Source organism: Papio anubis, chromosome 2 (genome assembly GCF_008728515.1).
Source record: "Papio anubis isolate 15944 chromosome 2, Panubis1.0, whole genome shotgun sequence".
NCBI lineage: Eukaryota > Metazoa > Chordata > Mammalia > Primates > Cercopithecidae > Papio > Papio anubis.
This window is the reverse complement of record NC_044977.1, coordinates 121,241,514-121,266,098: the sequence shown is the minus strand read 5'-3', so window position 1 is coordinate 121,266,098 and position 24,585 is coordinate 121,241,514. Positions and strand designations below refer to the sequence as shown.

Sequence of the window (24,585 nt, the reverse complement as noted above, 5' to 3'; positions counted from 1 at the left end):
CATCCCACATTATCTCAAACCCTTCTTTCCCCTTCATATCTAAGTAGGCACTACATCTTGTCAGTTTTCATAATTTCTTTTTTTAAATTCCTATTGCTTATAATCTTGAGTACAAGACTTGGCACTTTATATCTGGACTAGTAACTTTCTAACTGATCACCAAATCTCCAGGGCCTTCCCTGTTCAATTTATTCTCCAAACTATCACCACATTCATCATAACATAGTTTCCTTATGGCTCCTGCTTTTAAATCTTTAATTTCTCTCCTTTGCATATTGGATATTTAGCACTTAAAGCCTTTCAGTCCCTGGCCTTCACTTAACCTTGCTAGTCATAGCGCTTGCTCTTCTCTATATGAGCTCTTCACTTGAACAAAATCAGTCTAAGCTAGGCGTGGTGGTGCACACCTGTGGATTCAGGTACTTGGGAGACTGAGGGCAGAACCCAGGAGTCGGAGGCTGCAGTGAGCCATGATTGCACTACTGCACTCCAGGCTGGGAGACAGGGCAAGATTCTGCCTCTAAAACTAAATGAATAAATACATCCATAAATAAAAATTTTAAAAACAAATAAAATCAGTCTATTAAACATGCCCTGAATATGCTTTGTTCATTCTCATCTTTAGCAACTTGTTCCTTTTAGTATGCTTGCCTGGATATCTGCCCTCCATCCCAATGCCACCCCTTCCATGATGGTGTACCTGTGCTATGGAGTCTCTTTCCTCACCACAGCAACCTTCTTTCCCTAAACTTCAATAAGCTTAAATCTTATCACTCATTTGGCACATAGCATATTGTACTACAAATGCTCTCTTCCAAGGGAAATATAAGCTCACCAACATCAACTTATAGAAAAAACACTATGGGAAACATTATTTTAACTTGGTTCTACTCAATAGACATCTGTTCTTGAGCTTCATCATTATTATCCCCAAGCCCATTATAGAAATACGACAGAAATATTGGCATCCCAATCGTTGAAGTATTTTCTCTTCTCCCAGAAACACATAATATCCAAAGTTTCTGTCACATATACTCAAAACATTTTCTTCTAACCATTTTATCTGTATTTCAGAAGCATCTTTGGTGTACTATGTTGGGTCCAACTTCTTTAAATTCTGCAGCAGTGATCCACATGTCCTGGAAGGCAGACAAAGATGCAAGAATAGAACCTCCCATCCACACTGATATTTTCCTTTCTGGGGGAGCTATAACTTGCACAGCGGTGTTGGCAGGAGCCATCTTTGCTATATCCTTAACTAGCCGCTTGTCTAAACCAGGGAAAGAGGTTGATCCCCCGGCAAGGATAATATTGGAAAAGAAGGAATTCCTCAAGCCTGTATCACATTTCATTATGCTGCTAAGGCATATCTTATCAATGCCAGGGGCCTCAAGGTTCATACAACATGGAGAGAAGAGGGCCTCTGGACAAGAAAAGAGCTGGTCGTGGAGCCGGACGACCTGCCCATCAGGTAGTTGGTAAACTTTCTCTAGACAATCAGGTTTCTTGGCCATTTCCTCTTCGTAGTTCATTGCCACATAACAAAAGGTCTCCTTGATGTCTTCAACAATCTTTCTGTCTGAAGCACTAAGCAACATGATACCATGGTTCTTCATTAGCACCATGAGGTAGTTGGTGAGGTCAAGGCCCGCCAGATCCAATTGCTGCACACCATGAGGCAGACAGTAACCCTCAAAGATGGGCACACTCTGGGTAACCCCAGCACCTGAATCCAGCACAAGACCAGTAGTGAAGCCAGCAGCAAAGAGAGCCAGCACAGCCTGGATGGACATATAGAAGGCAGGAACACCCAGATGCTCAAAAAACACTTCCACGATCTGTTGCCGGTTGGCCAGTGGGTTCAGGGCTGGCTCAGTAATCAAGACTGGGCCATCACACGGCTTCAGCTTTAGGTTATAGTCATAGATATGCTTCCACATGATCTCCATGTCATCCCATGAAGTAATGAGACCACGCTCCACTGGGTAACTGTAGGGAGAGCACTAAGATCAATGACAGCTTTTCATTTTTCTAGTTCTATTGTCTTCGACCCTCAGTTAATTCCCCGTGTTTATTACCAATATCCCTTTATGGGCAATAACTGCCACAGCCTCTCACAGAAGGTAAGTGTCAGCAAAAATTAGCACAGCTACTTACCTCTGCAATTTTTGTTGCTTTCTATTTTCTCTCTCCTTTGGAAGTTTGTGACTTTTAAAAAATTGGGAAATGTCCACATTATAGTATAGTTTAAATGTCAATTGAAGAGAATAACCCAAGTGACAAAAGGAACCATGAGTTAATATTCTTTTTTGTTTGTTTGTTTGTTTGTTTTGGAGACGGAGTCTCACTCTGTCACCCAGGCTGGAGTGCAGTGGCGCCATCTCAGCTCACTGTAAGCTCCGCCTCCCAGGTTCACGCCGTTCTCCTGCCTCAGCCTCCCGAGTAGCTGGGACTACAGGCACCCACCACCTCACCCGGCTAGTTTTTTGTATTTTTTTAGTAGAGACGGGGTTTCACCTGGTTAGCCAGGATGGTCTCGATCTCCCGACCTCGTGATCCGCCCATCTCGGCCTCCCAAAGTGCTGGGATTACAGGCTTGAGCCACCGCGCCCGGCCGAGTTAATATTCTTGAATGAATTCGCTCGATAACTTTATACGTTTGAATGCATTTGATAGCCACAGAGAGAAAAATGTTCAATTTTTTAGATGTGTGGTACCCATGGAGATTTGTGGCCCGCGCGTTTGTAGTAACTCCAGCTGGCTGGGGTTTTCCTGCTCCCTGCTTCCTTATCCTTTCTGTCCCCATTGCGCACCTCCTTTGGGGTTCTTCCCTGCCCCCCCCCCACCCCCCCCCCCCCCCCCCCCCCCCTACAACCTCCCCAGCCCCACCAGTCTTGCTGGGAGAAGGAGGTACCTGATGGACAGCGAGCTCCTCCAGTCCTGAGCTTGGTCACCCACGCAGAGTTCTAACCCGCCCGGCGCCGCGCGGCTCTGGCCCTTGGCGCGGCCGATGATGTTCGGGTAGATAAACTGGGGCTCCCTGCTCCCAGCCAGGCCCGCCTTGATCACTCCCGAGCCGTTGTCGATCACCACCGGAAGCTGGCAGTGGTTCATGCCGCCGCTGCCGCCGCCGCCTCCTGTCTCTGGGCCGCTCTGGCTGCGGGCTCTGCCGGGGCCAACTGCCTGAAACGCCGCGTCACAGAGGCCCCGGCACGGCCCAGTGAGGCCCGAGTCCTGGGGCGCAGGCGGGGGTTCGGGAGGCCCCCAGGCGCAAGGACTCGCTGGACGCACTGTGCTCCTCATGTCACCGCCCGCTATTGCTTCTCGCAGGAACTGGGCCACCCCAACCCCTGGAATCCCGGAATCCTAGTATCAGGAAAACCCGACTTTCCCATCAAAAGATTCAACTCTAACACTTAACAAGTGCATTTCTCAAATACCCAGAAGAGCTATAAAAGCAGTTTTATTTTCCAAAGCCACTGAATTCTGCTTAACTGGTGGCGGTTCCGGGGAGTTCTAGAATTCGCCCTTGAAACTGGGGGAAAATGAGACTTAAAAGGGGAAAGTTGTCGCAGGAAGGGAGGCAGTGTCTGCTTCTGAAACGTTAAACTTCTAAAATAAGGAGAAAAATGCTAGAATTTAAATGAGTTTTAAGTACGTTTGTTATTTTTTCTGTACACAGGGCAATGCTTTGTTGTGTTTCTTCCTGTGATTTCCAAGCAAAATATACGCAATTAAAACAAAATAGTAGTTCCTCGAATTATATTAATTCGAATTATATCCTTCTGGTGTAATCTGCAAGCCTCATTCCCTACTCTTGATTTTTAGACCGAAGGACGTGCCCGCCTTTTTGGAAGAAAAGTGAAGTTTCTCAGGTCATAGGAAATTCAAGTTTGGAAAAATTTAAAAGTACATTGCATGTCAATAAACGCATCTTGGTGTCTGATTCTGCATACCCTGTAGAGAATTTTAAAACAAGCAGTCAATTTAGAACTTCTGCTTGGTCTTTATAAGCAAAAGGAGGAAATTCAAAAGTAATTTTACACGTCCTTCCACCAGCAGCTGAAAGGATGGCTTTTTCGCGGCTGAATAACGAAAGTTGCCTGCTTCGCCCCGGAGTCTGAGCAGCTCAACCTGCGGAAAGGATGTATAATAAAACCTTCTTTCCCAGGAGACAAAAAAAAAAAAAAAGTGCACCCAAAGGAAGGGCAACTCGAGAGTGCCTGGTTTCTACCGCGGTACCCAGGCGCTTTGGAAGAAAGTGCATGCAGATTCAAGCTTTTGAAACGGTTTCGCTCCATCAATTGGGCATAGATCATTTTTCACTTGGAATTGCGAATTGACATATATATATATCAAGGACTCCACAAGCCGTTCGGCGCGGTTTCCGTAGTGTAGTGGTTATCACGTTCGCCTAACACGCGAAAGGTCCCCGGTTCGAAACCGGGCGGAAACAGCCCGAAAGACTTTCTTTGCTTGAAAGAAAGCGTGAGATCACTTTTTTTTTTTTTGAGGTTAGCATGAGATTAATATATATCGGTCTTTCAAAAGACATGATCTTGATAGCAATTTGAGAGTTTGAACTGTAAGTTTTTATGTTACTTTATTCGTTCACCAAATGTTTTTATGGAAGCCTTGCCACGTGGAACACGTGCCCCGGGTTTTAAAAAATGAATTTGACTCACCAGCTAATACATAAAGAATACTGTACAGCCTAGAAGGAAAGATCAAAGTGTAAAAGTGGTTAGTCCTGTCGCCTCCTGAGCGTTTTTGTATTATGTCACTTGGTTTTTCGTCTGAAGTGTATGTAAATAATCGTATTAAAAATCTTCTACTCCAGACGCAGGAAAACCTTTTCCGGTATAAAGCCCACCTTCCTCTAATGTTGCGCATGCCCACTGTGCCCAGCTGCTCCGCTTTCGTGCATCCCAGACTTCTGTCACCAGGTAAGGGCATCTTGGAAGCTGAGCCACAGTTGGCTGGGGCACAAAAAAACCAGGGGGTGCCAAGAGTTTTCAGGTTCGTAAGCGGGAAAGGGGTGCCGAGTCTCAGCTAAAAAATCCCCCATGGCAGAGATCCGAGTATACATGCAGCAGTTTCCACCGGTGGGGGCCCCGAGAAAGGGGAGGATGATGGGAGAAGACAAGCAACTACAAGCCCCCATATCCAGTGCGCAGCTGGCTTCAGGAGAGAGGCCCGCGGCGCAGTGCTGCCGGGCCTCGGCGCAGAGCCCCGGCAGAGCGCCAGACGCTGACTGCCGACACCAGAATGCTCGCGATGAGGAAGACAGGCGGAGCGCTGCGAGCTAGCGAGTCCTCAGCTCTCGTATCTATGACGCCTGCTGCTTCGAGGGACCCCTGGCATGCTGGGGAGTGGGGCTCTGTGGGCCATCCTGTCCCGCCCTGGCCGGCGCTGGATCCCCACCGCCCCAGAGCCTCCCGCACGGCCACGGGATGACAGAGCCGGACATGACGCCACCGTGGAAGGAAGGGAGGGGCGGAGCGTGGCGCGGTGACGTCCTCCCAAGATGGCGGAGACAGAGTGAAGAAACTGTGTTCCCCCACTTGGGTTGCTATCGGTGAGTTCCTACTTCACCCCCGGCCCGCCATTCCCGGTCTCTCCAGAACCTCGGCCATCGGAGGGCAGGCTCCTTGGAGTTCCCGCACGGGTCCGGGCGCAGGTGGAAGGCTTGGGTTAGGCAGCCCCGGGGTGGCCTGGGCCACAACCTCTGCTGTGGCATTTCGCGGGAGTGGGAGCTGGGCAGAGGGCAGGGCGGCAGAAGCCGAGGAGGGACTGGCTTTGGTTGTCACTCTCGGATGCCGCCTGGCGTAGAGTGAGTGGGAAGGGAGAAGGTGTGGCCTCCTCGGCGCGAGTGATAGAACCTTTGACAGCAAGCCGTGGCCCGGCGCATTCCCGGCTCTATGGGCAGCCACCTCGCGTTTTGGAGAAACTGCACTGGGGAAACTAACAGGTTTTGGTGACTTGAGAGCAGTTTTTAAAAACTCGTACTGTTCTGCCCCTATCAGTCCCAAGAGATCATGTCTTAGTGGCTTAAAAAATTTTTTTGTAACATAAGTATGTCCACTGAGCTTGAAAATCTGAGGGTTCAACTGATGTGAAGGCGTCAAGTTTTGCGGTGCTTTTTTCAGGTGGTAGAAGGGTTGCCATTCACCGTCACTTAGTGATATGTCCAAAGGATTGTGTTAGTTGGTCAAGGGAACCAAAGATAGAAAGGCACCCATCCCTTCATTCTTAACCATATATGTTTGATAAGGATTTTCAAGGGGGGCTAAAATTGTTAAAGTTATGGCCTCTGTCCCTTCCCTCACTGAACGTTGATGAAACTTACGGTTACTGATTTACTATTTCTTTTTGTCTTTTAGATCAAGGGTAGAATTCCATTCTGATATCAAAATGCAGTATTCGCACCACTGTGAGCACCTTTTAGAGAGACTGAACAAACAGCGGGAAGCAGGTTTTCTTTGTGACTGCACCATAGTGATTGGGGAATTCCAGTTTAAAGCTCATAGGAATGTGCTGGCCTCCTTTAGTGAGTATTTTGGTGCGATCTACAGAAGCACTTCTGAGAATAATGTCTTTCTTGATCAGAGTCAGGTGAAGGCTGATGGATTTCAGAAACTGTTGGAGTTTATATACACAGGAACTTTAAATCTTGACAGGTAAAGTACACATTTTATTTCCAGTTATAAAAACTAGTCAGTAGTCTTCACAGCAAAAGTAGCTTTGTGTTTTTTCCCTTCATTCTCTGAACTCAAATTCTTCAACTATTTTGTGCATACAATGTTTGTTTTTATAAAGAAATCAGTATCACTGATTTAGGATGAGCAGGCAATATTTCATAAGCACAGAAACCACAGATAATAAACAGTAAGATTTCTGACACGTTCATCTACTGAAACAGAGCCTGTGATTTCACTTACGTAAACTTGAACATTAAACACAATGAATTTATTTTATTTTATTTTTGAGACGGACTCACTGTCACCCAAGCTGGAGTGCAGTGGCGCAATCTCTGCTCACTGCAACCTCTGCCTCCCAGGTTCAAGCGATTCTCCCACCTCAGCCTCCCTAGTAGCTGGGACTACAGGCGTGCACCACCACACCTGGCTAATTTTTGTATTTTTTTTTTTTTTTTGGTAGAGACAGGGTTTTACCATGTTGGCCAGGCTGCAAACACAAAAAATTCTAAGTGACTTCCAGTTTCCCATTGCTTTTTGGTCCTTGTATTCCTCTGGTCTCTCTCCCTCATTCTGACTCCTGTTATCTCTATTAACCTACCAGTACTAATACTGAAGTAAGGTCAAAGATGCTAGAATGCTTCTCTAAGATGCTTACTATTGTCACTGCATTAACAAAAAGTGGGTTCTGAGGAATCTGATATTGCAGGCACTGTGTGTCTCCCCTATATAATGAACCATATAATTAGATTAATATCAATACATTTACTGATTGTAGGGGAAAAGGTGGAGGGAATAAAAGCAAAGAGAAACTGATTAAATTACTCCTGTCTTATTTCTGCCTCTCCTATGAAAGTGGGAACATGAGTAGACTGTTCATAATCTTCTGACATAGGAAGATTATAGGCTTTGGAATTAGATCTTTCCTGTCAGTTGCTATGTCTCCTTGAGCATGATGCAATCTCTCTGGGCCTCAGTTTCCCCATCTGTCAAAATGAGATGGTAAGAACTACCTTGAGGCTAAATAAGGTTTTACTTGATCCTTATTCACTTCCCTGTGAACATTAATTTCTTTATTTTTCTTCTTTACCCTCTCCTCCCCCTTTAATTCCACGTTTCTTGGAGAAAAATTAGAAAAAAGAAAAATGAAACACCTGAAATTCTGCTACCTACTGATAACCCCTGTTAACCTTTTGATATATATTAATTCATTCTTTTCCAGATCTCGGTAGAGATGTGCATGTATACAGTAAGCAAAATCTTTCCCTCCCTTTTATATTGCAGCTTATCATGGAAAGATACTTATTTAAAAATCTAGAATCAGGGTGCTCATTAATCCTTTTGACAAGGAAACATTCTTGTGCAAGAAGTATCCACTGTGGGGAGGGGAGGGCGAGAAAAGTAAACTTTCATGCTATTTTGGAATTATTTTTAAATTTTGGCATAATGAAATCTTCAAGTGAGTTCTTGATAAGTTGATTAAGGGAAAAGAGCGTGTGAATTTTGACTGGCCTTCAATTTAATAGTTTCCCTTTCTCAATTAACTATGCAAAAAAAAAAAATCTTCATTTGAATACACAATAGAGCACTTTTCTTTGAGACTCCATGCAAAGAACCAATGTGAAGAACAGCCAGGTGTTTTGTTCAGTCTCTTTTGGTACGTATCTTTCCTGGGGACTGGGGAGCTAATTCCTCGAGTTCAGCTAGAAATGCAAGAGAGGATTTATACCAAAATAGAAAGGCTTACAACTTAGTGATTAAGAAAACAGGTAGAATAATAGAATTAGTTGGCTCAGGGGCCACATTACCTTGGTCAAATCTTCATTCTAACATTCTGTGCTCTTGGACAAGTTACTTTATTTCTTTGGACTTCTGATTTTTCACTTGTATGTAAAATGAGGATTATAATAGATTTCATAGGCATGTCCTGAGGATAATCTTATAAAGCATTTTGGCATATACCTGGCAATATGTAATTAAATGACCTTCAATGACTGTTCACAAGATGTTATCTAATACTTATAAACAAAAGCAAATCTGTTAGAAGTAAATGTTGATTGGTGCTCTTAACTGTGACTGAGATTATAGCCGTCTATGAAATAGTTTGTATGAATTACCATTTCAATGTTGAACTTTTTTTTTTTTTTGAGACAGGGTCTCTGTCGCCCAGGCTGGAGTGCAATGGCACGATCTTGGTTCACTGCAACCTCCACCTCCCAGGTTCAAGGGATTCTCCTGCCTCAGCCTCCCAAGTAGCTGGAATTACAGGCACCCACCATCATGCCCGGCTAATTTTTGTGTTTTTGTAGAGATGGGGTTTTACCATGTTGGCCAGGCTGGTCTCCAACCCCTGACCTCAGGTGATTCGCCCACCTTGGCTTGCCAAAGTGCTGGGATTACAGGTGTAAGTGACTGCACCCGGCCTTGAACAATTAATATATGACTTCCTGCTAACTTATATTGGTCTTAAAGGCTACCTGACCTTGTTATCTGTTTGGCAGTTCATTTTATGGAGCAGTAAACACAATTGGAGACCAAAAGATCTTTTTTAGTGGCCCAGCCCAAAAGACAATTTTTAAAAAGCTGTTGTGACGCTAAATTAAATAAGGGGAAACATACAGGTGGCACTTGAGGCAAAGCAAGTTTAATTAGAAGATGATGAGAACATGGGTAGAGATTTGTAGATACTGTAGGATACTTTTAGAGATCTTAGAGGTTCATGACACTAGTTATTTTTTATTTCAAATTTTAGTCCTTTAAAAAAAATAGTGTCACCAGCACTATATTTACATTGTCAGCTATGATTAAAACCCTTTTCTGGCTTATACTTACAACAAAGAGAGAAAGAGATCATCTTCCAAAAGATAAACCGTATTTAGGGGAAAAATCAAGTAGGAAGATTATTTGAGAGTAAGGGGTGTGTGTGTGTTTCCATCCTCAGATACTTATAACAGTCATATTTTTAGTGTTAATACCAACTCAGCTCTAATTTTACAGCTAAGAAAGTTGAACCCCCCAAAGATGCTGACTTACCCTAATTAAGTCAGCTAGTAATGCCAGAGTCAGTGCTAGATTAATCAAACAACCTTTCACCACATTGTGAACTTCTGAAGGGCAGAGACTATTTATTTATTAATATCTTAGTACCACACATGGTAGATGCTTAGTAAACATTTGACTACAATATTGAACACGGTTGCTTAAGTCTTTCTTTGTAATTCTCGTATCACAAACACTCCAGCTAATTTGGGTTGAGTATCACCAAAAAAGGTTGAGAGGGTTGCTAGAGAGAGTTTAACATTCTAAAACCTTGTTCCTCTAAGTGGGTTCCTCTTAGCAACATTGGCATCACCAGGGAGTGTATTAAGAAATGCAGGCAGGGCTGGTGGCTCACACTTTGGGAGCCCAAATTAATCCTAGCATTTTGGGAGCCCAAGGTGGGAGGATCACTTGAGGCCAGGAGTTCGAGACCAGCCTGGGCAGCATAGCGAGACCCTGCCTCTACAAAAAAAAAAAAAAATAGGCAGGCGTGGTAGCACATGCTTGTGGTCCCACTTACTTGGGAAGCTGAAGCAGGAGAATCACTTGAGCCGAGGAGTTCAAGGCTGCAGTAAGTTATCATTATACCAGTGCACTCCCGCTTGGGTAACAGAGGAATGCCCCATCTCAAAACAGAAAAAAGAAATGCAGAATCTCAGGCCCCATCACAGACTTACTGAATTTGAATCTATATTTAACAAGATTCCTGGGTTATTCGCACGCACAGCAAAGTTTGGCAAACATAATTAAAGTCCCTCACAGGGGAGCAGGAGAAAATAGTAGGAAACAAGTGTCATTAGACTTTGCCTCTTTTTGCCTCTTGCCAATCCAGAAAAGTTGGTTGCTATCTGAAGAGGTCTCAGGATGAATGGAAGAGGTAGTGAGTTGCCATCAGCTATTTTTGTGTTCTAGGGTTTTTTGTTTTTGTTTTTTAAAGCCAGAAAATTTAACATTTAATTTTTCTGCAGTGGTTCACTGACAGCTGTGAATAGCCATTATCTTTCATCTCTTGAAGTTCTGTAAAATTGGAGATTTTCACCTAAACATTATTCTGAATGCATTTATAAATATATTTTTCTCTTAGTGATGTCTTTTTCAGCATTCTGCTTCATTAGGTCTTTAAAATACATTGAAGTATATATGCAGCTCTGTTTCAGAAAGTTTTTCTTTGATCAGAATATTGTCATGTAGCCTTGTTTCCTTACAGTTGGAATGTTAAAGAAATTCATCAGGCTGCTGACTATCTCAAAGTGGAAGAGGTGGTCACTAAATGCAAAATAAAGATGGAAGATTTTGCTTTTATTGCTAATCCTTCTTCTACAGAGATATGTAGTATTACTGGAAACGTTGAATTGAATCAACAGACTTGTCTTCTTACTCTGCGAGATTATAATAATCGAGAGAAATCAGAAGTATCTACAGATTCAGTTCAGGCAAATCCTAAACAAGGGGCGTTAGCAAAAAAGTCATCTCAAACAAAAAAGAAGAAGAAGCCTTTCAACTCCCCGAAAACAGGGCAGAATAAAACAGTGCAATATCCCAGTGACATCTTAGAGAATGCATCTGTTGAATTATTCCTAGATGCAAATAAACTGTCCACACCTGTAGTAGAACAAGTTGCACAAATAAATGATAATTCAGAACTCGAGTTGACATCAGTTGTGGAAAATACTTTTCCAGCACAAGATATTGTGCAGACTGTTACAGTGAAACGGAAACGTGGAAAATCACAGCCAAACTGTGCTCTGAAAGAACACTCTATGTCTAATATAGCCAGTGTCAAGAGTCCTTATGAGGCAGAGAACTCTGGGGAAGAGCTGGATCAGAGGTATTCCAAGGCCAAGCCAATGTGTAACACATGTGGGAAAGTATTTTCAGAAGCCAGCAGTTTGAGAAGGCACATGAGAATACACAAAGGAGTTAAACCTTACGTCTGCCACTTATGTGGAAAGGCATTTACCCAATGTAACCAGCTGAAAACGCATGTAAGAACTCATACAGGTGAGACGGGTGTATGGGGAGATATAATTATTTTTATACTGTGACTAAAATAGTGTATTTTTATAGAGAGTACTTAGCACACACTACTTGTGATCAGAAGTTGGTATATTTTTCTATTCATCAAAGTATTTAACAGTGTTAAACTGTTGAAAATTTGTTTGTAATTGTAGCCAAGTATTTAATGGCTGTTTAAGCCCTATTGCATCAACTCCTTATACCATTTTCCCTCCAAATAAGCATGTTGATTTAGCTTACCAAGTATTTAACAGAGACAAAGACATTAAAACTGATAAAGAGAAAGTGTAATTACAATTCAGGCCAATTTTCAGATATTGCCAGCACTTATTACATACTTTCTAGACTTTGTTGACTTCTGAACATGTTCATTGGAATTACACATACAGTGTTCCCTCAGCTTCTACAGTTGCCTTTATTTTGCATGTCCTCTGGTTGTAAAGTATGAACACCCATTGGTACATTTAGATTCGTACTTTTTAATTTATTTATTTATTTTATTTATTTATTTATTTTTTTGAGACAGTCTCACTCTGTTGCCCAGGCTGGAGCGCAGTGGTGAGATCTCGGCTCACTGCAAGCTCCGCCTCCTGAGTTCACACCATTCTCCTGCCTCAGCCTCCAGAGTAGCTGGGACTACAGGTGCCTGCCACCACGCTCAGCTAATTTTTTGATATTTTTAGTAGAGACTGGGTTTCACCATGTTAGCCAGGATGGTCTCGATCTCCTGACCTCATGATCTGCCTGCCTCAGCCTCCCAAAGTGCTGGGATTACAGGCGTGAGCCACCGAGCCTGGCCCTAGATTCGTACTCTTTTAAATGCTGTATGTACTTCTCTCATTTTGAATTCAGAAACACTAATTTCTTCTAATTCTACTGGTGTTTTCAATGGTCTGGAAAATATTGTATTTGTTTTCAATTCCACCAGTTAACATTTTCTTAATAACAAAGCTAGTACTGTTGATGAAATCTTATATGACTTATGCAACCAAAACACTATTTTCTTCTAAATATAAATTTTATTGTCCTTTAGGTGAGAAGCCATACAAATGTGAATTGTGTGATAAAGGATTTGCTCAGAAATGTCAGCTAGTCTTCCATAGTCGCATGCATCATGGTGAAGAAAAACCCTATAAATGTGATGTATGCAACTTACAGTTTGCAACTTCTAGCAATCTCAAGATTCATGCAAGGTAAAAAACCAAATGAGTTGTTTGATCTTTTAGTCTCTTAATCACCATAGTCTTATGAATAGACTATTATATTAGAATTCAGGACAGTAGAATTTTAATTGTGGCTCCACCAAACGGTATTAACACATTCAAGGAACCACAAGGAAGCCATAGTAGTTGATAGGAAATAAGCGGGGTCGGGGGACTACTAGGAAATAAGGTCAGACTGATCCAGAAATAAGATCAGAATGGTCCAGAATGCAACTTAAGAGGATCATTCTGGCTGGTATAGGATTATAAGAGTGGAATCAGGGTAAACAGGAATCTATAGATAAAAGCCAAGCAAGGGTGATGGTGGTTCAGGCCAGGGTGGCAGCAGTGAAAGAAATAAGTAGTAGTAGATTCTGGATATATTTTAAAGTTAGAAATAACAGAATTTGCAGACAGATTGATTGTATGTGAAGTCTGGAAGAGAGTCAAAGATGATTCTGAGGTTTTGGGCCTGAACCCCTATAAAGATGGAGTTGCCATTAACTGAGATAGAGAAGGTTTGTGGGTAGAACAGTTTAAGTGGAAGTGCAGGAATTTACGATTACAGTTATGAGCATGTTAAATTTGAGATGACTTACACTTCTGAACAGAGATGTACAATAGATAATTGGTTATCTAAGTCTGCAGTTCAGGGGTCTGGTTTAAGGTGAAGATACCAGTTTGGCAGTCATTAGCATATGACAGTATTTAAAGCTATAACCCTGGCTAAGGTCACCAAGAAGGTGAATGTGGATAGAAGAAATCAAAAGATGGTCCTGAGGCACTCTAACTTTATGGTTCTGAGAGATGGGTGAGAAACAGCAGACTTAACTAGGAAGGAGCAGCCAGTAGAGGAGGAAAACCAGGAAAGTGGGCTGCCCTGGAATCCTAAGTGAAGGAAGTTATTCCGGTTGGGAGTGGTCAGTTGTAAAATTCTGATAGGAAGATGAAGACTGGATTTAGCGAAGTGGGAAGTCAGCAGTGCTCTTGACAAAAGCATCATTAGTAGAGGCTAGTAGAGAAGAAATGGAAGTAGAATACTTGGAGTCTCAAGGTTTTGGTAAAGGGGATCAGAGAAAGGAGGAGCAAGTAAGGTCAAGGGTGTTTGGTTTTTTGTTTGTTTTTGTTTTTGTTTTTTAATATGGGAGATATCAGTATATTTGTATACCATAATCCAATGGAGTGAGAAACATGGATGATGTGGGATTGGGGAAATTGCAGAAGTGATATCATTAAGTAGGATCTCAAGTATACATATTGGAATTGATGGATTCAGATGAACTGTCACCCTCATGTTATATGAATTTTTCTCAGTGAAATAGGAAGCAGGGGGTGTCACCTGAGAATAACAATGGGTGAGGAGATGCTGATGGTTTGAGGAGAGAGTTTTCACAAGTCAAAGAGTGACTAGACTCGTGGAAATAATTGCCTGCAGTATTAGGGGCCCACTGACAACCATATGAAGATCATGGAAAAACTTTTTGAATTGATCTCAGAACTAATGTTTTGATAATAAATATTTGTTTTTGGCAGTGTTTACACTGAAACAACTACTGATTTTAAATACATAGTCTTGGCCTGTTAAGATGACATGAAATAAAATGTGTAAAAAATTTCATGAATTCTTGCTATATAGACTGATCTCCAAATTGTTTTACTTACTTAACTTTATATTTATTTACTAATAGGAAGCATAGTGGAGAGAAGCCATATGTCTGTGATAGGTGTGGACAGAGATTTGCTCAAGCCAGCACACTGACCTATCATGTCCGTAGGCATACTGGAGAAAAGCCTTATGTATGTGATACCTGTGGGAAGGCATTTGCTGTCTCTAGTTCTCTTATCACTCATTCTCGAAAACATACAGGTGAGTTTGACAGGGAGAGACTGCTTAAAATAAAGTTATAAATAAAAGAAAAAGGGGACTTGGGCCTTTAGCGAAGTAGATTGGAAACTTTGTAGTTAGATATCTGTTTGTACTTCTATGAGCTGTTTATGATTTTCACATACTGGTTAAATATAAAAGCTGACTTATTTTCTAGAATAATACAAGGTGGGTGAAATAAATTATATAACTTACACATTAAAATCAGTGAGATAATTTTGATATTATATAAACTTGCATTGAGATGCGTTTTGTGACTTTAAAAATACCTTTTCAGCTTCCTGAAGGGTCATCTTCTATAGTTAGGGTTGGGGAGTGGGTTTGGGTTGAACATGGATTTTTTTAACTTCTTAGGACCTTTCCTACGCAGATATTCTGAGATTTTCAAATTAAGTAATTCAGACACAAAAGAGCAGTTTGGAAACAAACTGCTTTTTTAGGGTACATTTTTAAAAGACTTCCCTACATGCTTTTATTCTCCTTTATTAATATAGTAGATAGCAAGAATATGTGGGTTTATGAATTGACATGTTCTTAATCATATAAAAATCAAATTCCATGCCCAAATCATCTCTACTAGAAGGGACATTTTTAGGAATAAAGTTTTAATATATGAAAACTTATGAACAGTATATAATAATTACTAATATTCATTTACTTGGATCACTGAAAATACCTCTAAAGTACAATATAGAGAGGTTTTAATTTAAATAATATTTCAGAAAAGCTTTAGATTATTTGTAATTGATAAATATTATATTGGTATAGTACACCACTTCGCTATCTTTTATTTTCCATCTAGGTGAAAAACCATACATATGTGGTATTTGTGGGAAAAGTTTTATTTCCTCAGGAGAGCTCAACAAACACTTTCGGTCCCATACAGGTCTGTGTTTAGGGAGAACGTATTATTTTTTGTTCTCTCTTAATTTCTTTTTATGTAAACCTTGACTTTTAAGCCATTATGGACTATATGGTATTTAGTCATACTATACCTATAGCAATATCTTAATGTATAAATATCAACTTATTTGCTTTTTTTTTTTTTTTAGTTGTTTGGAGTATAAATTAAATTTGTTAAAGAATTGTGTTGGTTTTCCAAGAAATATGCCAGATAATCAATAGTTTTTAAATGATTTGGATTAAATTGCACAGATATACCAAGAAATGAAAAGGAATAGGTAATACCAAGATAACATCAGATTTTCTTACTAAACAGTGTTTAGTATGCAAGTTTTAGGAACAAATTTTAATTTTGACATGTTTATCGTAAAAAGTAGTTTGTAAATTGTATAAAGAAAATATTGAATGTAAAAAATTTTAAAAGAAAGGAAAATGCCACTTTGAAAGAATACTGTTTTAAGATTCTTTTTTTAAAAATTCCTCCTCATAATTCCTACCTAGAATAATGTGAGTACTTAATAGAGATTTAGTAACTTTTTGGTGACTTTATATTCGCACACGCTTTAGTTTACACCATAAAGCAGTGAACAGTTCTTATTTCCAAAGAAGTGTAATATTGTAGCATGTTGGCAATATTTTTAAGGATTTTCTAATTTGTCAGGTACCTGAGAGCAGAAATTATGATTATTACACTTATTTTCCCCCAGCTTTATCTCTTAGCCAGTGTCTGGAATATAATTGACACTCACGAAATGTTTCATAGAAATACAAGAGTAGGTTTAGTTTGCAAGTACATTTCTGTTCATGAAAATGCTCAATTTTTCTTGAGATACAGATTTTTTGTATAAAGGAGTGACTAGGTTGTATAGAATCTTTCATTTCACTATACTATAACCAGGTGATTAAAGTGATAATTTGAAACCAAATTTAAACACTATAATAATTTTTGCCTTGTGTTCATAAACATTGATGTTTTTGTCTTAGCTAGCAGTTTTTAAAATATTGAAATTTAAACTTTTTAATTTGTTTTTCAGGAGAGAGACCATTTATCTGTGAATTATGTGGAAACTCTTACACAGATATTAAAAATTTAAAGAAGCACAAAACAAAAGTCCATTCTGGTAAATGCTTGTTTTTTTGTTTTGTTTTTTTTAATTTGGTGCTTATATGAGTTCTATTCCTTAAAATGTTGAGATGAGATGTACATTTAAGCAGTTTAAGTTAAATGTCTATTTCAAAAACTAGGTATATACATATGAGGAAAGTAGCTTTTTTACAGTAACATTCATTTTGGATTTCTTTTCATATTGAGCCTCTTATAAAAAAACTTGAAACATTTCCTCCTTTTAAAACCTGACTTAATAACAGTCCCAAGCATGAAGGAACATATAAGCAAACTATGTGTCACTGTATCCCATACTGGAGTCTGGATAACTCAGGGTTTACTACGGTTATTATGAAAAAAAAAAGGGGGGGGGTGTTATCATGAACACTAGTCCAGAAATGTTTAAGAGGAAATAGGGAAACAGGTAACCCTACATTGCTATAATATATAAAAATGGAAAGCGAGACAACAAGTCTTGGGTCTGTTGGTTAAAATGAATTCTTGAAAAAGCTTCCCTGTGCTTACTATTTTATTCTGTCATTATTAGAAATGACACTAGGCACTTCTGGTGTGTAGATACTTAAACATCATAAGTATTAAGTTAGAAACATTTGAAAACTACAGTAAGTCATTAATTTAACCACTTGTTAGATTTCTGCAAAATGTACGTTCAGGGAATATGAAGTTAAACAAGGCATAGTTCTGGTACTCAAAGCACTTACAACCTGGTGTGCGAGAACAGAAACCTAAATAAATAATTACAAGGGAAAATTTAGGGCATAATCGACACAAAAGTACTAAAGAAGATACTGTTTTTCTGAGGTAAGTACTAGAAAAAAACTTAATTTTAGGGAATTTGAAGGATGGAGAAGAGTTCAAAGATGGAGATGGGACGAGAGAATTCCTTCCAGGCAGAGAACATTGTAAAGAGTCAATGGGACAAGAAGGAAACCTTGACTAGTTGAAGTGAAGAGTAGTTTGGGAAGAATACAGATAATTACAATTTTACAAAAGCAGTTTTGTCTACCTAACAAGGATGGTGAAACCGAAATCACGTCAACACTTCAGAGTAACGGAAGCATGTTAAAGCCATTGGAAAATTTGAAGGCAAAAGTACATCTTTAGTCAGTGTGCTAATTGTTCCCTTGAGTAAAGCAGAATTTCTCACCTCTGAAAATATATGAAAGTGTCATACATACTATTCTGAACTCACAGAATAATATGAACAACTTATTAAAAACATTCAGTGAATGAATAGAGTATTTCTTATCACTATTTAATACTTTGAGGGAGTTAAAGAAGTATGACTTGACATTTTATTCTCAAAGAATTTACAGTCTGGTTGAGGATTCAAGGCATACCTGAGTAGAATGTTAAATGGTAATAAGAGAGAGAGATGCCACAAGACAGTATATGAAAATTGACAAATGTATGATTAAGCAGATAAAACAGCTCACCCTGTTTCATTCTTAATCAAGTCCATTTTTTTTTAATGGAGTTAGTGCTTGAACTTAACCTTGAGGCCCAGATTAAATTTACATAGATAGTGAGGAGGGCATATCTACAAAAGAGAAACCACTTGAGTAAAAGTATTGAGGTTGCAATGTAATTTCTGGGAATGGTAAGTACATTAGTCTATCTTATTTTTAAAGATAATGTAGATTTTTTTTCCTTCCATTGTAGGTGCAGATAAAACTCTAGACTCCAGTGTAGAGGATCATACTTTGAGTGAACAAGATTCCATACAAAAAAGTCCTTTATCAGAAACTATGGATGTGAAGCCTTCTGATATGACTTTACCATTAGCTCTTCCACTTGGGACTGAGGACCATCACATGCTTCTGCCTGTCACGGATACTCAGTCTCCTACATCAGATACATTGTTGAGGTCAACTGTGAATGGGTATTCAGAACCACAATTAATTTTTTTACAACAATTATACTGACTTTGTGAGGAATATGGAATTGCTAAGATGTCATTGGTAGCAAACATCTCTGGTAAGGTGCATATATTCATACTAAATTCCCATTCATTTGAGTTGTGACCATTATTTTTCATTCACTGAAGTAAAAGCACCTGATGCTGCATCACAACTGCAATGTTTGTTTTTATTTTTGGCTTTTATGTCTATACTCCACACAGCTTTTTAAGGAATGAATTATGTAGCACTATTTTGGGTGGATGAGTTTTATTTTCTTTTAAAGCTGCCTTAATTCCATTTTTATTTTGCATTTTAGAATTGCCCTTCATTTACTAAATCAGCCAGTTAATGTGATTCAGTTTTGACCTGTGGGACTTTAAAATTTTCCTGCCCTCAGAATTTAAGCAAAATCCATGATAGTATCAGCCCAAGAGTGTGTTACTATTTGTCAGCCCCACGGATCAATACATAAACTATGGAGAAAAAGTAAAATTTCATTATTTCCGCTTGTGAAAATTTAGGTGCTGAATAAGAATTGTGCTATTTCTCTATTAATATATTCTGTTAGAAATAACTTTTCTAATGAAACAACAAATGTTTCTCAAAATCTAGAAAAGTGCGTATAAATTTTTGTTCATTTAGAACTCAGTATTCTGGAGAAAACCAATGGTCAGTACTTTTGGTGTGAGTTATCTGAGATTCTATTTTCAAAATGAATTTTAAGTAGATATTTGGTGTTTTTATCTTGTCAAAGACAGTTTCAGAATTTGATTCAGTTTATGTTTTATTCAGTTTCTAAAATATTGGAGATGAGGAAAATGTACATGAGTTTTGAAATATTTTGGTAAGCCTCTTATTATGCCTGTTATGCACTTTTAAAATAAATATTAAATTCCAGAAAGAATTTTCTAGATATAAACTTAATGCATACTAGAAATCACTCGGCTTCTAAATTTGGTACATTATATTGCATAAAGAGTTAAGAAATTAACCTCAATTATAAGTAAACATTTTGAGTTAGCAGAAAGCCAATTTTAAATATTTTATATTTGAGTTTTCTATAAGTTTGGGGTTTGTTAATTTTATAAATTAAACGACAACTTTTGGTTGTGGTTGTAGTTTCACAATGGTACTTCTCCTTCCAATCGAATGTAGAAAATTCGTTATTATCCTGATATTTGCACCACTCATCCCCATGCCACTTTTCCCACATATTAATTTATTTCACTGCCTGATCTTTGGATATGAAATTATCAGTTCTGTGAAGTCAATTTTTATAATGCCGATCAAACAGCATGGTGACATTCTTTCTTATTCTTTTTTCTCCCCCACAAGGCTATTTTTCAGTGTGAGATGACATCATTTATTATTTCTGCCATGCTGTGACTTTTGTTTTCTGCTTTTAAACTACACCTGTAGTACAGTTAATATGGTTTTTATTGGTGTTGATTTCTTTAATTCATTAATTTTCTCTACTTGGGACCCAAGTCACAGGAACCAATTAGAAGACATAATAAAAATACTTAATGCTTGTAATCTGTAGAGATCTTCACCATTTCACAGCACACACATTGTTTTCATAATAAATTGCCACTGGTGGGACATGGGACTGACTTATTTGAATAGAGTTTGAAATACCACCTTTGTACGATACAAACTTAATATTTGATTATTTTATCTAAGAAATTTATGCATGTGTATTAAGTTAAAATAGTGGGTTTAAATAAAATTCATAAAGCATTAGAATGTTCACCTAATCTCTTCTGGGTTAAATGTGATAGGACTGTATTGGAATGTGAAGAAATTAAAGAAAATTAAAAGACTCAGCCTCTTTAGGAAGTTTGCTAAAATGGGGAGGTTATGTTTAATTTATTTATATCTTCATTAATCCAAGCATCTAATGAACAAAAAACTGCTACAGTGATGTCATAATTCTATAAGGGCAATAGTTGCCAAATTTCCTCTGGTATAATTAGCATTTTTCTTTTGCATAGATTAGCCTTCAAATTTATTATTTTTAGTATTATTTGATATGATTGAAGTGGCTAAGATTGAGCTTTTCTTGATCACATTTTCTGCTTCTTAGCTAAAGTAATTTTATTTAAATTGACATGGCTTGAATTGTCATCATTTTCTGCTCTTCCAGAATGATGTTCAGAGAAAACTTGAAGACAGTATCTCTTCTTTGGCATTCTTCTCTTAATGCTATGCTATTATTTATCATAATATGCATATATTTAGTTGTATCTGTTATCATTCTGACACTCATAACTACCATTTTAAGTCCAACTTTATATTTGTTACAATGCAGTGTTTTGGGAAAGGTCTATTAGTAATTATTTAAGTATTACATATTTTTATGGAAGTCTTTAGAAGGTGAATATCTTACTGAAAAACTGTTTTCTAAATGAATTTAATTTTGTTTTGTATTTGTATCAGATCATGCCTACTGTATGTTAGATTTTAGACTGTTTTAAAAGAAACCCTAGATTATATAAAATTTTTTTTGCTGTTTTTAAATGGCATTTGTTTTATGTTTAATTTCACAGGATGATTTTGATAGACAAATTTTCTAGAAGACCTTTTTTGAAAGGTAATGGTTCTATAAGTTCCATTCCAACAGTAGTTTATTTCTGTGTTTCAGTCCTACAGAAATTGTGCGAGTGAGTAGTTGAAATAATGTACATGTACCAGTTTTTTTAAGTATTCTAAATAGTTCTAACATTTAGTGCATATCAGAAACATGTTTAAGAAATACCAATATCCAGGCCCACCCCACTTATTGAATCAGACAGTTCCCGGGGCATATATATGCTGGAGAAGCCCCATAGGTGATTTTAATGTATACCAAACATGTAGAGTCTCACTCTGTTGCCCAGGCTGGAGTGCAGTGGCGTGATCTCAGCTGACTGTAGCCTCCGCCTCCTGGGTTCAAGCAATTCTGCCTCAGCCTCCTGAGTAGCTGGTACTACAGGCACATGCCACCACACCTGGCTAATTTTTGTTAGAGATAGGGTTTCACTCTGTTGGCCAGGCTGGTCTCGAACTTCTGACCTCAGGTGATCTGCCCACTTCGGCCTCCCAAAGTGCTGGGATTATAGGCGTGAGCCACTGCGCCCAACCATGAACTACTATCTTAAACATTTCTTGATGTTCTACCTTTGGGAAGCAATTTAAAATGATGCTCTTGAATATAATTTTCAATATTTTACCTAGATATGAGTACCTAGAACTTTTTTTTAATATATACTTTAAGTTCTAGGGTACATGTGCACAACGTGCAGGTTTGTTACATATGTATACCTGTGCCATGTTGCTGTGCTGCATCCATTAACTCATCATTTACATTAGGTATTCCTCCTAATGCTATCCCTCCCTCTTCCCCCCGAGTTCCTAGAACTTTAAATACCATCAAGTAAAATTCTTTAAATTCTACATTTTTACTTATTATTTATGGGCAATATTGATACGTAGTTATTACAGCATTAATTTTTTGAGATAATAATATAGTCTGCTCTTCTGTCCTCTGCAACTCGTGCTTCCGTTCATTCAAGAGGTTTGCTGTACAGAGACTCCTTGACTTATGGGTTTATCATAAGTCAAGGAGTATACTGAATATGTATTAGTTTCACACATTGTAAAGTCAAGAAATCATAAGTCGGGGACCATCTGTATTTGTTTAAGAAATTAGATAATTACCATGTAAATACAGTATTTAATTTCAAGAAAAATTTACTAAAATAAACACTATGGATGTGAACATCCACATATTTGGATAACAGTATCTAGCCAGTGTTTCAAATGCTGGGAAAAAATTCAAATCAGAATGCATAAAGCTGCAAAGATGATAAACTACTCTTAAGTTTACAGTCAAATGGAGATGCCAAGCATAAATATAACTTGCAATAAGACAAGCCAGGATGTTGAGTATTATAGTAGGGGAAGGCAAGAAAGGAAATGCTAAGCAGTCATCAGGAGTAGAATGGACAGAGAAACGGCCATTGTTTACCTGGATAGGCAAACAAGGAGATGGCTGATGGAAGAATTTGCACATAGCTGATGAAGAGTGAACTAGGCAGAATGGAGAGAAAGTGTTAAATGGAGAGGAGATAGAAGTCAGAGGCATCTCCGGTACTACACCTACACCATCTTGAAATAGTCCTCTACCCATAGTCTGTGCTGAAGGAGTGAGATTAGATAGCCAGGTTTGTAACCCATGTTCTCACATGCCAACCACAGTTGCGTGCTGGAGGGCGGGGATTAGACAGCCACTTATGTAACACATGATTCCATACTTGTGACCACAGCAACAAAACACTTCACCAGGGAAAAACAATTCATAGGCCAGACTGAGCTGTTAAGATTCTTTCTGACAAGTTTGAGCTATGAAATTCTGAAACAATCAGGTAATGATATACCTATAAAGGAAAAGATCATTTCAGAACTGGCCTCGAAGTCAGTGAAGCAAGCTAAAGTCTAAAGGAAATGATGAGTAAGCAGAGAAACCTGATCTATAGAGCAAAACTAGGGAATGAAACAGGTTTGCTGAGCCAAGAGACTGCCCTAAAGAGATCAGAAGAGTGGCCTTACTTTCTGGCTTTGCAACCTACTGAGGTGATGCAGCCATGATTCATTTTCTGCCCCTGGATGCCATTGATTATGGCTGTTGTATCCTTATGTTAAATCCCCTTTTTCTTACACAGGCTGAGTCACTCTCTTTTCCTTGTAATCAGGCAGCCCCAAATTGGACACCTAAGCTTTGTTCCTTGGTGATTGAGAAGATAGTGATACCACTGACATCAAGATAAGTCAAGGAGCATGTTTAGAGAAGGGAAGCAATTTTGATGTACCGAATTTGATTGGTGGTGAGATATGCATGAAATTTCTGGTAGTGGTTGGAAATGGGGCCTGAACCAGGACAAATTAAAGCTAGAGATACAGATCTTGCAGCTAATAAGTTATAGAAATGATTAAGGCAGCCCTGGGAGATGGTATCGGAGAAAAAAAGATGAGGACAGAATTTGGGGGAAAATTCATTTAAAGGATGAGCATAGACGGAAAAGAAGATGGAAAGTGATAACAGAAAGGAAGAAAACCAAGGTGGCACACATTTTTCAGAGGCAAAAGTGGCTTTGTAACAGTCACATGGTACAGAGAAGTAGGATGTAAATCTGAGACAACATTGGGTTGGATAATTGGAGCATGATGATCCTTTAGAAGGCAGGTACAGTATAACACTGGGAGCAGAAACCAGATGGATATGGTTGTAGTAGATATTAAGAAGACATAATAAATAAGTAATACTATAGAAAAGTTTGAAAAGGACAGCATTTAAGACAAATCATCGTTATTTTCCCAAATATGTGAAAAGCACATACTGCTTTATTTTTTGCTTTCAAATTTGAAACATTGTAAAATGATGAGTATAATATGATCTGCAACAGTGTAAGATGGAGCAGTCTTTGAGCTGGGTCTTAAAGGATGATTGCTAAGAGAAAAATGAAACAATACAATATGGTTGCAGATTTGCTCTTTATAATTTAGATGTGCAGAGGAAATGAGAGTTTTCCTATGGAACTTATATGTCCTTCCTCTTGAGCCCATACCCAGTGGTGAGTCTGGAAAAAATTAACTTTTACTTTTAGCCAGTTTAAAACCTAGTCTGATATAAAGGGGATAGAATTTATAATATCTTAAGGGATTTACAGGTAATGCTTAATCTTTTGGAGAAATGCTGTTTTATTTCTGCCCTTTGTCTCGCTAAAATGGTGTCCAGACATATCTTACAAGACGGTGGCCATCAGGATGGACAGAG

General features: G+C 38.8%; 2 protein-coding genes and 1 non-coding gene across 4 annotated transcripts; 2 read left to right on the top strand and 1 right to left on the bottom strand.

Moving 5' to 3' along the window:
• Positions 1–874: 874 nt before the first annotated feature.
• ACTRT3 (actin related protein T3) lies at positions 875–4,412 on the bottom strand. Its single transcript, XM_003894857.5, has 2 exons — positions 2,915–4,412; positions 875–1,989 (listed from the first exon to the last, which is right to left on the bottom strand). The coding sequence occupies exons 1-2, from the start codon at positions 3,301–3,303 to the stop codon at positions 1,071–1,073; spliced, it is 1,308 nt and encodes a 435-aa protein (XP_003894906.2). The 5' UTR covers positions 3,304–4,412; the 3' UTR covers positions 875–1,070.
• Positions 4,384–4,456, top strand: TRNAV-AAC. Its single transcript has one exon. It is a non-coding gene; the product is annotated as a tRNA-Val (tRNA).
• Positions 4,406–20,513, top strand: MYNN (myoneurin). Of its 2 annotated transcripts, XM_003894855.5 has the most exons (8): positions 4,406–5,578; positions 6,384–6,680; positions 10,945–11,738; positions 12,787–12,946; positions 14,644–14,822; positions 15,643–15,726; positions 16,778–16,864; positions 18,532–20,513. In XM_003894855.5, the coding sequence occupies exons 1-8, from the start codon at positions 5,454–5,456 to the stop codon at positions 18,792–18,794; spliced, it is 1,989 nt and encodes a 662-aa protein (XP_003894904.1). In that variant the 5' UTR covers positions 4,406–5,453; the 3' UTR covers positions 18,795–20,513. The 2 variants fall into 2 exon arrangements, with proteins under 2 accessions (XP_003894904.1, XP_009199652.1); XM_009201388.4 differs by lacking the exon at positions 15,643–15,726.
• Positions 20,514–24,585: the final 4,072 nt, after the last annotated feature.